General features: G+C 38.2%; 1 protein-coding gene across 3 annotated transcripts in view; it reads left to right on the top strand.

Annotated features, from left to right (window-relative positions):
• Positions 1-13,773, top strand: part of cacna2d2a (calcium channel, voltage-dependent, alpha 2/delta subunit 2a) — a 629,987-nt gene that overhangs the window by 166,112 nt on the left and 450,102 nt on the right. For all 3 annotated transcript variants that reach the window (XM_061932344.2, XM_061932346.2, XM_061932343.2), the window contains exon 3: positions 2,481-2,597. In XM_061932344.2, the coding sequence (XP_061788328.1) occupies positions 2,481-2,597 (117 nt within the window). The remainder of the gene's footprint in view (positions 1-2,480; positions 2,598-13,773) is intronic.

Raw genomic sequence — 13,773 nt, 5'->3', positions numbered from 1 at the left:
TTTGTCACAGGGACAACACAAACACATTAGATTTAGCGTTAGCCTTCTAGCGTTCACATTCGGTTAACTTGGGTTGAGTGGAAAAACTACACACATGTGTCACTAATTACTTTTACAGCATGTAATACATTCAATATTTAATATTTAATATGATTCCCCTTCATTCCACTATTCCTTTATTTCACATTTCTCTTCAAACTACGAAGTCGTAGTCTTAGTGAGCAGCTCGCCGTGCTGCTTCGAAGTCATGCTGAATACTTTGCATTCCTCTGTAAATATGTTTTAGCAAAGCTGCATACAAGAAGGGCATGAACAGACTCTTTTTTTTCCTGAGGAAGCTTAGGTCCTTTAATGTGTGCAGCAAGTTGTTGGAGATCTGTTTTCAGTCTGTTGTGGCCAGTGCCCTGTACTTTGCAGTGGTTTGTTGGGGGAGCAGCACCAGCAAAAGGGACTTAAACCGGATTGACAAACTGATCCGGAAAGCCGGCCAAATTATTGGCACACAGTTGGAGGCGTTTGTGTCAGTGAGGGACAGGAGGACACTGGACAAACTGCTGGCCATCATGGACAATCCTGCCCACCCACTCCACCTGACAATTGAGGGACAGCGGGACTCATACTCCAACAGGCTCCTTCAGCTTCCTTCCCACTGTGTTCCATTCAAGAACTCCTTCATTCCGCACTCCATCCAGCTGTATAATCACTCGCCATACAGCAATAGATGATACCTGACCGCTTCTATGTTAGCTACCTCTCTTTATTTATAATGTCTATTTTCTGCTGGATCTACTCTCTATTTTATGCTGCAGCTGTTACAAATACTGTAATATTGTACATGGTAACTGTTATATATTGTATATATTATATAAAAATATAGTATAATATATCAGTATATATTATATACTGTATATATAATATGTAAACATTGCATGTATGTTTTTATTTGATGTTGCTACTATGGTAGATTTTTAGTCTACTTAATACCTGCATTATCCTTCCCATCCTTACCCTTTCCATCCTTTGAGACTGAGCTACTGTGTGGTACAATTTCCCTTGTGGATTAATAAAGTTTGTCTAAGTCTAAAACTAAAAGAGTCTGTGTCAGGTTCAAACACAGGACATCTGTTACACAAGACAAAAGGCAAGGAATCAAACAGAGACAGAATTCAATTTGGACTCAATTGAGGAGAGACGGCTTCAACCTGTAACCTCTTACAGTGTCTTAGCACGCTCTGACGAAGAAGGTTCTCCTCTCCTCTTTTAATTCAGATGTTCCATGTTCACGCACCAACATATGTCACAATAGGAATAGGGAGGTATGTAAAACAGTCATTGTTTTCGGTCGCTTTGAAGTCCAAGAAGAGGACTTCTCGGGCTTGGCTCTTCCTGGATCCAGCTGGGGCAGGTGTTGGAGGACAATGGACAACCCCTCCCGTCTCCTGTCCACAGTGACTTCAAGAGGGCAGCGTGTCGTAAATAGCGTTGACCAAATAGTTGGAAGAGAGTTTGTGAATTACTTCAAAGAGAGTTCGTTTAACACTTCAAAGAGAGTTCCTCCAGGAGTTGAGCACATCCTGCCATCTGTCCGTGCTGAAATCACAGTGGCGTTTCACGAGACTTCATCCTTTTGTTAGGCCTCGAAATACAGCATTCATAATACAACATTTCTTTTGTGATAACTTACAAACAATTATTCCAACACTTTGAATACAAAGTTTTAGAAACACCCCAATAGCGTTCAACAGCACAGCCCACCCCTCTAAGGCTCCTGGGAACTTCCAAAAGTCCCACCTCGCTCCTATGAACTAAAAATAGTTCCTGAAGAACTAAATCTACCTGGGTAGTTTTTGGTGGAAACACAAGGGGGTACTTTATTTACCCGGGTGAATGTGAAAAGTTCTTATGGTGAAAAAAGGCCAAAGTGTATATTGGCTGATACCTGTTAACCATATTAACTTCATACGATATCAACCATATTAACTTGATACGATATCAACACAAACCTTAGTGCATGCTTTTATTATTTCCTGAGTCAAGTCATACTTCCTGTTTCCACTTCATTAATGTTGTCTTTTACTCCAGTATGCTTTACTTTCCCTATTACCAAGATAATATGTTTGTCCTAGAAAACACTGTCTGGAATGAAATGAAGGATTGTTGTCTTGGTCCCAGTTTAGTGTATCAGGTTAGGTTTGGTACACGTGCATGCAATCGCAAGAAGAGTCAGTTATTGTTGATTGAATTGGTGGCCGGCAGCTGCTGGCCTCTTAAGTGCTCTGCCGTTAAGGTGGCGCTCTCGTGTTTGCTTGCGCTACAGCGCTGAGGCTTACGGGACACGCGGATCATGTTTACCATCTTGTGTGCTGCCTCCTGAACAAGCACGCTGCTCCCCTCTGATTAAATTATTTATCCTCTTAAAACAAAACCAGGGTCTACCGTAATCTGACTCACGCTTCCCTTTTGATCTCCCTTCTTTGCAGATTTATAACGAGAAGAAAAGCCAGTTTGAAATCAAGAGGAACAACCCCAAGGACCTGGTGGAGAGAGTGGCACGGGACATTTCCAAGCTGCTAAACAGCAAGAGGAAAGCCTTGGAGGTGAGTGGAGGAATACATGTGGAGCCTCTTAAAGGGGAACTGCACTTTTTGGGGGGAATTTTGGAATCGTTCACAATCATCATAATAGACAAAAAGACTAAAGTTTTTTTTTTTTTTGCATTCTAACATCATCTCGTTTTAGGTAGCTAGCAATGCGGCTAATGGGAGCAATCTACAAACCCTGTTTCCATATGAGTTGGGAAATTGTGTTAGATGTAAATATAAACGGAATACAATGATTTGCAAATCCAATTTCAACCCATATTCTGTTGAATATGCTGCAAAGACAACATATTTGATGTTCAAACTCATAAACTTTATTTTTTTTTTGCAAATAATAATTAACTTAGAATTTCATGGCTGCAACACGTGCCAAAGTAGTTGGGAAAGGGCATGTTCACCACTGTGTTACATCACCTTTTCTTTTAACAACACTCAATAAACGATTGGGAACTGAAGAAACTAATTGTTGAAGCTTTGAAAGTGGAATTCTTTCCCATTCTTGTTTTATGTAGAGCTTCAGTCGTTCAATAGTCCGGGGTCTCCGCTGTCGTATTTTAAGCTTCATAATGCGCCACACATTTTTGATGGGAGACAGGTCTGGACTGCAGGCGGGCCAGGAAAGGACCCGCACTCTTTTTTTACGAAGCCACGCTGTTGTAACACGTGCTGAATGTGGCTTGGCATTGTCTTGCTGAAATAAGCAGGGGCGTCCATGAAAAAGACAGCGCTTAGATGGCAGCATATGTTGTTCCAAAACCTGTATATACCTTTCAGCATTAATAGTGCCTTCACTGATGTGTAAGTTACCCATGCCTTGGGCACTAATGCACCCCCATACCATCACAGATGCTGGCTTTTCAACTTTGCGTCGATAACAGTCTGGATGGTTCGCTTCCCCTTTGGTCCGGATGACCCGATGTCGAATATTTCCAAAAATAATTTGAAATGTGGACTCGTCAGACCACAGAACACTTTTCCACTTTGCATCAGTCCATCTTAGATGATCTCAGACCCAGAGAAACCGGCGGCGTTTCTGGATGTTGTTGATAAATGGCTTTCGCTTTGCATAGGATAGCTTTAACTTGCACTTACAGATGTAGCGACGAACTGTATTTAGTGACAGTGGTTTTTCTGAAGTATTCCTGAGCCCATGTGGTGATATCCTTTAGAGATTGATGTCGGTTTTTGATACAGTGCAGTCTGAGGGTTCGAAGGTCACGGTCATTCAATGTTGGTTTCCAGCCATGCCGCTTACGTGGAGTGATTTCTCCAGATTCTCTGAACCTTTTGATGATATTATGGAGCGTAGATGTTGAAATCCCTAAATTTCTTGCAATTGCACTTTGAGAAACGTTGTTCTTAAACTGTTTGACTATTTGTTCACGCAGTTGTGGACAAAGGGGTGTACCTCGCCCCATCCTTTCTTGTGAAAGACTGAGCATTATTTGGGAAGCTGTTTTTATACCCAATCGTGGCACCCACCTGTTCCCAATTTGCCTGTTCACCTGTGGGATGTTCCAAATAAGTGTTTGATGAGCATTCCTCAACTTTATCAGTATTTATTGCCACCTTTCCCAACTTCTTTGTCACGTGTTGCTGGCATCAAATTCTAAAGTTAATGATTATTTGCAAAAAAAAAAATGTTTATCAGGTTGAACATCAAATATGTTGTCTTTGTAGCATATTCAACTGAATATGGGTTGAAAATGATTTGCAAATCATTGTATTCCGTTTATATTTACATCTAACACAATTTCCCAACTCATATGGAAACAGGGTTTGTATACTATCTCTAAATCTCAATAAAAATGCATTCAAAACCGTCACCAATACTTCATTTACGTCCCGTCCCGTAACCTGTATGATAACCACGCTGTAGCAACATTGTTACTGTAAGAGTAAACATACAGATACGGTATTTGTTATGATCCTTTGCCCGGGTCATGTTTTGTTCTCTTTGTTTTGTTTTCAGCACCCTTGGGTTTGTGTTTTAGTTGCCATTACTGCAGATTAGTTTCACCTGCCTCTGATTATTGTCTGTGACGCTCACCTGCTCCTTGGCACTAATCAGAGAGCTACTTATTCCTGTTTTTCGCCATAATCATTCTGGCTTCCTTGTTTGCACTACGCAACAGTGACGACGTCTTCTATTTGCTTCCATGCAACCCGCTTCGTCAAGTATTTTCTACGATGTTTGATTCCTGTTCCTGTGCTAAGCTTCGCCATAGCTCTCCCGCCATCAGCAGGCTTTTCTGTCTTTTTTGTATTTTTGCATGATTTCATGGACAATAAATCAATGTCTCACCTCCGGAGTTCCTGCTGTATCTTCGGAGAACGATCCGCAAAGTAAAATGCGACCCCGTCGTTACAGTATTAGCCATAAAAGCTAGCTACAGCAAGAGAAAAGCTGGCTTCTACATCAGCACGAAACGCGTTTGGGTTTGTAATACACAACACAAGGCGATAAGTTGCCAATCTGTACTGACTGAAAAACATGAACAATCCAATTACAGTATCTACAGTATAAAGTATTAGCCAACATTTCATGTTGGGTTTGTAGACAGCGTATGTACTTTAGCTATGATAACACGCATGACGTGCTGCATGTATCATGATCAATATAAAGTGTGACTCACTTGATGGACAGTTGTGTCTTTCGTCGAGCTGGCGGAAGACATTTTTTCTGGTTTATTTTGGGTAAGCACACCATTTATGTCGAAATAGCTTGTCTCCAAATTCCACATTTTGCAGCTACGAGTGGCTTCCCTCTGCTCCAACGTTTCACTCTTTTCCGTGCTCGCTTCTGGAAGCAGTAGTTCATCCTCAGTACGTTCAGATTCAAGAAGATAAGATTGTGAATCCCCATTTGTCCGAAAATAGTCGTCTTCGTTGTTTATTACCTAGTCTGCCATGATTAGAACACACACAAGCGTTTTTTTATCCAGAAGTAGGAACATATTGTTGGAAGTCAGAAGTGCGCTGCTTTGGAAACGGAAATCAATGCGCGGAAGAAGTCAGTCCAGTAATTGATTAAAATGATCAAAATACGGTAAATTTTACATATTGTTATGAACGTGTCTGTTATTACATTATATATAGACTTGCAGCGTGTATACAAAACGTTGATGAAGGGTTTTGAAGTTGTCTTAGAGCAGTGGTTCTCAAATGGGGGTACGCGTACCCCTGGGGGTACTTGAAGGTATGCCAAGGGGTACGTGAGATTTTTTTTAAATATTCTAAAAATAGCAACTATTCAAAAATCCTTTATAAATATAAATAAAAACCTATGTTTTTTTCCAAATAGTTCAAGAAAGACCACTACAAATGAGCAATATTTTGCACTGTTATACAACTTAATAAATCAGAAACTGATGACATATTGCTGTATTTTACTTCTTTATCTCTTTTTTTTCAACCAAAAATGCTTTGCTCTGATTAAGGGGTACTTGAATTAAAACAAATTTCACAGGGGGTACATCACTGAAAAAAGGTTGAGAACCACTGTCTTAGAGGGCTTTGGAGGCTAAAACAGTGACTCCCCATTAGCCGCACCTTTAAAATTCTCATTAAAAAAAAAAAAAAACAGCGTGTGTTCTTGTCTCTCTTAATGATTGTGAAAGTTTGGCAAATTTATTTAAAAAAAAAGTGCAGTTAGGCATGCATTTTTTTTATTTAGCTTGGCTATTTTGGCTCTTTGGAACCATATTGAGTCTAAAAACAAAAAAAAGTTGAAAGTTGCCATCTGAACTTTTGGATGTGTTTTATTTAGCCATTTTGAATCCAACATGTGATGTGGTATACTCTTCCTCCAACACCAATTGGCAGTATAATGTCCTTGTAAGTGGAAACTAGGGTCTTGTAGAGAAAAATGTTTTGTTGTGGCAGCCAAAAAATGTGACGTTCACATATAATACACACATATAATAAATCACTCTTTTCTATATTTATATTTTCAGAAATAAATCTTTTCTATATTTATATTTTCAACACCAGCATTCATTTTGCTTTCCTTGTTGCTCTTACTGCATTGTTGTGTTAAAGCTCCTTTTCTTTTATTATTTTTTAATAATAATATATGCTGTTATTATACAGAACAGTAACAACTCAGTAGCCCAAGCAACACTTTACAGCGCATACAGAGTGAGATACAGCTGTCCACTTGTGATACTTCAAATGATTGTGGAGTTCATCAGCCAGTAGGGTTACCTACAGCCACGACTGTTAATGCCTTTGCCAATTATATGCCTTTGTGGATCATGCTGTACACTCGGCAACTACAGTTAAATCTTTGGAGCATTTAAGATTATTATATTATTATAAGATTATTATGTTAGATCCACGATGGACTGGACTTTCACAATATTATGATAGATCCACTCGACGTCCATTGCACCGGTCGCCCAGGGGGGGGGTCCCCACATCTGCGGTCCCCTCCAAGGTTTCTCATTGTTATCCCATTGGGTTGAGTTTTTTCTTGCCCTGATGTGGGATCTGAGCCGAGGATGTCATTGCGACTTGTGCAGCCCTTTGAGACACTCGTGATTTAGGGCTATATAAGTAAACATTGATTGATTGATTGAAGATCAAACTTCTGTTGGATTGACGAAGAGTTGTTTTAAATAAAAGTCAATTTTGCTACATCTGATATTCTGATTACTAGGGATGTCCATCCATCCATCCATTTTCTACCGCTTGTCCCTTTCGTGGTCGCTGGAGCCTATGTGCCGCCACAAATCAGTATGCCAGATTTTTGTGAAAAGGTATGTGATCAGCCATTGCTAATTAATGTATTTTGGTGCCGATCACAAAAGCCGATCTTCTCTAGTTGATACCGGTACCAAAATTATTTAGATACTTTTCAGTACTTTTCTAAAGAAAAGGGACCACAATAAATTGCATTATTGGCTTTATTTTAACAAAAAAATCTTAGGATACATTAAACATATGTTTTATATTGCAAGTTTGTCCTTAAATACAATAGTGAACATACAAGACAACTTGTCTTTTAGTAGTACCATATTTTTCGGACTATAAGTCGCAGTTTTTTTCATAGTTTGGTCGGGGGTGTGACTTATACTCAGGAGCGACTTATGTGTGAAATTATTAAAACATTACCGTAAAATACCAAATAATATTATTTAGCTCATTCACGTAAGAGACTAGACGTATAAGATTTCATGGGATTTAGCGATTAGGAGTGACAGATTGTTTGGTAAACGTATAGCATGTTCTATATGTTATAGTTATTTGAATGACTCTTACCATAATATGTTACATTCTCAGTTGGTTATTTATGCCTCATATAACGTACACTTATTCAGCCTGTTGTTCACTATTCTTTATTTATTTTAAATTGCCTTTCAAATGTCTATTCTTGCTGTTGGGTTTTATCAAATGAATTTCCCCAAAAATTGCGACTTCTACTCCAGTGCGACTTATATATGTTTTTTTTCTTTCTTTATTATGCATTTTCGGCCGGTGCGACTTATACTCCGGAGCGACTTATACTCCGAAAAATACGGTAAGTAAACAAACAAAGACAAGTGGTAGAAAATGAATTATAAATCTACTTGTTAATTTACTGTTATTATCTGCTTACTTTCTCTTTTAACATGTTCTATCTATACTTCTGTTAAAATGTAATATTCACTTATTCTTCTGTTGTTTGATACTTTACATTAGTTTTGGATCATACCATGAATTTGGGTATCAATCCGATACCAAGTCGTTACAGGATTGGTACTTTTCAGAGGCAGTATAGTACCGAATATGATTCATTAGTATCGCGGTACTATACTAATACCGGTATACCGTACAACCCTACGTGATATTTAATAGTTTGAGGCCGGTTAGTATTGATATCACTGGAAAACAAAGCTCAACATTTTGCACACTGAGTAAGAACAAGCCAGGTACAACCGCTAAGTACAACTTTTTCACTTTTGATGTGATACAGATATCGGAGCCTTGAGTATGGGTGGATACCGATATTGATCCGATGCGATACCAAAAGCAATAAAACATTTTTATTTTTATTTTATTTTATTTTTCGGGGGATGCTAGTCAAGGTTTGGTCAAGTAAAATGAGTCAAATAGAGAACAATGGCAGGTATGAAAAACACTAACATATTTATTATAAACATGACTTATACTGTCTTCAGGTTAAAGTGGAGTGGTAACTGTTTTTTGTCGATAATCTCGTCCGATATCAGTATCACCAAGACAATCAACAGCTGGGCTTTGAGTGCTCGCCTTCAGATGTTCGCTCCAGCTCTGACGGGAACGAGTCCTGATACTGACTTTGGTTCACTCCTGCGACCACTTTGGAAGAGATGGCATGAAACTGAAATAACTTTATATTGAATTTCTGCTCGATGACTTTTGTAAGGGCAGAGATTCCGATGAAATGTCTCGCTTTGTCGCACCTCCTCTTTGAAGAATGGACTGCGGAGAATGTGCTCATGGACAGCGCTGACATTTTTCTGCTGGGCTCTCAGAAAAGGGAAGGGAACGAGTATCTTCCGGAAGCATGCGGTGTTTTGGGGATGAAATATGTTCATCCAGAGGAGCAGAGAGCTCTCTCAGGGGCGCCATTAATTCCACGGTAGGGATTCTAAAAGGAACAAGGCGTCGCAGTACATCTCCTATGGTCATGACTGGATTGGGAATGACATTGGCTTTGGCACTCTTCTCCACCTGACACACACACACACACACACACACACACACACACACGCACACACGCACACACACACACACACACATTCTTGTATTTGTTACCTTCTTGAGACCGAATAATGCCTAGCCTTTTAGGACCACCCTTTCTGGATATATAAAGATTTGTATTTACAACATTAATAATCAGAATCAGAATCAGAAACAATACACACATACTATGCAAATATAAAAAAGCTTGTTGTGAAAAATGAGTTGGAATTGTACAAGAAAAAGGTCACAATTTCACAAGAAAAACGTAAAATTTTGGCAGTGATATAATAAAAGTCGTAATTTTACTCAACGCAAGTCAAAATTTTACAAGGAAAACCGAACATTTGTGCAATATTATGACACAAGTTGGAATTTTACTCAATAACAGTCACAGTTTTACAAGAAAAAGCTTAAAATGTTGGCATTTTTTTACGAAAAGAGTCGTAATGTTACTAGACAAAAGCCACAGTTTTATAGGAAAACTTAAAAATGTGGGCGATATTATAATAATAATAATCGGAATTTTACTTGGCAAAATTATGACCAAAGTCATAATTTTACTCAATAAATGTCATTATTTTACAAGGACAACAAAAACAATTGGCAATAGTGTGATAAAAGTCAGAATTTCATATGACAAATGTCACCCTTTTGCATTAAAAAAGAAATAATTTTACATTAAAATAGTAATAATTTTACAAGGAAATGTTGCAATATTACATAAACAGAAATAATATGATAAATTGTTCCCAATTTTATAAGAAAGAAGACGACACATTGTGAGAAAAAGACTGCTTTTAGTAAAACAAAAATATATATTTTTTTGTTTGTAATTGGTTTCTAATCTTCATTATTTACTTGAAGTTATTACAGTATGTCTCTATATACATATTTATTTTATTTTTTAAATAATTTTGGCCAAAGGGGGCACATTTCAATTTCTTATACACACTTGTTAAAGTTAAAGTACCAATGATTGTCACACACACATTAGGTGTGGTGACATTATCCTCTGTATTTGACTCATCACCCTCACCCCCTGGGAGGTGAGGGGAGCAGTGAGCAGCAGCGGTGGCCGTGCCCGGGAATCATTTTTGGTGATTTAACCCCCAATTCTAACTCTTAATGCTGAGTGCCAAGCAGGGAGGTAAAAGGTCCCATTTTTATAGTCTTTGGTATGACTCGGCCGGGGTTTGAACTCACAACCCACCGATCTCAGGGCGGACACTCTAACCACTAGGCCACTGAGCAGGCCACTGTTATTACATATGTTAGCCAGATAGGGAGCACTTCAAATTTTTACACACACTTATTTCATATGTTGATCAAAGGGGGAGCACTTTTAAAACCGACACTCAGTCAATTTGAAAAATCCCTCCTTTTTGGGACCACCCTCATTTTGATAGATTTCACCACCAGGGGTGCAAATGAGACATTTTCTATTAGATGCAATGGTTTCCCGTATTGGGACCATGATTTATGTCCTAACTTGTTCACCGGTCCTCATATGGAAGGTACTTTTCCTTGTTGATGTCTCAAAAAGGGTAGAAATACAAGAACACACCCACCCACACACACACACACATACACACACACACACACACACACACACTGGCACACAAAACAACAACAACCCCCATCGCTCCCACTCAGACACACCGACTTCCACATGTCCGCCAGACTCACACAGAAGAGAGTAAATGAGGTGACGAGTGGTGGAGGCAGAAAAAAAAAGGAACGATGGACTGGAACGAGAACGTCTCCCTGAGGCGCGGAAAAATAAAGAAATTATGTTTGAGAAATTCATAGATTTAAAAATGAGCAGCAAGCAGAAGGCGAGTAAGGAAGGTAGGACCAAAGTGTGGGAGTGAAAGTTTTTTGGTAAAGAGCAAAGCGGAGGGGGTAAAAATGCAAATAGGCAGTGTGGCAAAAAAAAAAAAAGGCATATCCTTGTGGAATTTTAATGTTTAAATATGCAGAACCTTCACATGCTTGATGTACACCTGATTATTAGGGTGGTCAAACGATTCACAATCACATTTAATTGTATTTTCTCTGTAGGAAACCTGTAATTACCGTATTTTCCGGACTAAATCTTTTTTTTCTCTCAAAACTCGACAGTGCGCCTTATAACCCGGTGCGCCTAATGTAAGGAATCATTTTGTTTGAGCATACCCAACCTCGAAGCTATTTTATTTGGTACATGGTGTAATGATAAGTGTGACCAGGAGATGGCAGTCAAACATAAGAGATACTTGTAGACTGCAGTATGATGGGTCTCAAGTAAACAACACCAACGTTTTAAATGTTCCAAAATATAAAATATACAACATTACACACGGCGCTCAAAAATCCATCAAAATGTTTTAGTACGACTTTGTTAATTAACGCATTAAACATACGAGTATTATTATGGTGTGTGTATAAGGTAAGACATATTATCTGGCGTTTTGTTTCGCAATATCATGCAAAAGCAACTTTTTTTACCTTCTGGTACCTGCTGATCTGTATTTGGGATCTGCATAAATCCTAAAAAATTTGCGCACGTTCGCCTTTGTAGTCCGTGTCGACGACGTAGTCGATAAGCTTCTTCTTTTTCTCTATCTTCTTGTTATGGGACATTCATCCTCCGCTGTTGCCATTTCTAATACGAAGTAGTGTAAAGTTCTTACTTATATCTGTCAGTAAACTCGCCATGAAAGCGCTAAAACATACCGGTGTAGTGAGTTTTTTATTATTCACCCAAGGAACTTTAGTTATTAGAGTTGTTCGAGTTTTTCACGGGACACATTTCCGGTGTGGTTGTTTCCGGATGAGGAGATGCTGCTCCGTTATTGATTTAAGTAAAGTCTGAATGTCATTAAAACAGTTCGCTCCATCTTTTGACACTTCTTCCACTCCCGTCCTTGCACGCTACACCGCTACAACAAAAATGACGGGGAGAAGACGCTGAGCCACGTAAATAAGACCGCCCACAAAACGGCACATCCGGAAGCGACTGTCAGAAAGCGGCCTGAAGATGATCTGTAAAACATAATCTATGCAACATTTTGACCAAACAACCACCATTACATGTTATGTAGACCACAAGGAAGTGTTTTCCATTTAGAAAAAAAAAAAGACTCCTTTAATGCACTTTATAATCCAATGCGCCTAATATATGAAAAAAGATAAAAAATAGACCATTCATTGGCAGTGCGCCTAATAATCTGGTGCGCCCTATAGTCCGGAAAGTACGGTAGTCACAATTAATTGCAGGTACATTGATGTTTTTTTTATCTTAAATAAATGCACCTTAGACAGATTATTTTTTTATATTTTATATTTATTTTTTAATACTATCATGGGACTGAATGGTATGTTTGCTTAATGCAAATGTTTGTGTATTAAACATTATGCTTATTTTAATAGCTCAACACAAAATGGACACAAACACTCTTTTACAGACAAACTTATACTCGAATATCACGATATAGTCATTTTCTATATCGCACAGAGACAAACCCGCGATATATCGAGTATATCGATATATCGCTCAGCCCTAATTCTCACTAATAACAAGTGCACGTTTCTTGATAGAAAAAACAAATATGAGACCTTTTTTCTCAGTATGTTGAAAAATATTCTTAAATTAAGTAAATGCTAGTGCCATTATCTTGACATAATGATATGCGCTCGACATTACATTTCTTGAAACCAGCAAACTTATACTAAAAACTAGTTTATTTTTCTTAATGGAAAGGCAACAAGGCAACCGCTTGTTACTCTCGGGGTCTACGAGCCGCTCAGGCAAATCATATTGTCTAAAAAGGCATTTTGTCCATCGATAACATGACATCATCGCGCCAAGTGCGTGCTCTTTCAGTCAATTAGTGCGCAAGGAATATACTGTGTGTATATATATATATATATATATATATATATATATATATATATATATTTATTTATCTGAATGTGCATGAACTATTTCTGTTCAAAATTGTTTCAAATGTCCAAATGTTTAAATATTAACTGTCAGTTTACTGTACTGTGCCAACTGTACTACTATAAGAGTACATCTTTTCTATTGTTTCATTGAAAATAAAACAGCAAAGTCCATTTGGCTGTCATCTGTTTTAATTATGAGACACAATTGTGTCAAAGTCATGATTTTTTATATCATGCTTGAAATAAGAAATTATTACTTTGAAAAAGCAGTTTTATACTTGCGAGTGTTGATGACACAGCTTTGCAACTCTTGATATTTTAGTTTCAAGCATGTTTTATTCAATATACTTTTACTTGAATCTATTTAAAAAAGTGTAACCGAGGGTTTATAAATGTCGCCTATACTGTATGAAACTACAAAATAACAAACACGGAAGCTCCAGTTTACACGAGGACCGCTTTATTTACCTTCTTTCAAAAACATCCGCTCCACTCCAACGTGTCATCACTTGCGCTCTTAGCGCCTTCAAAATAAGAG

Source organism: Nerophis lumbriciformis, linkage group LG38, assembly GCF_033978685.3.
Source record: "Nerophis lumbriciformis linkage group LG38, RoL_Nlum_v2.1, whole genome shotgun sequence".
NCBI lineage: Eukaryota > Metazoa > Chordata > Actinopteri > Syngnathiformes > Syngnathidae > Nerophis > Nerophis lumbriciformis.
The sequence above is the reverse complement of the archived record's forward strand: the minus strand, read 5'-3'. Positions and strand labels throughout refer to the sequence as shown.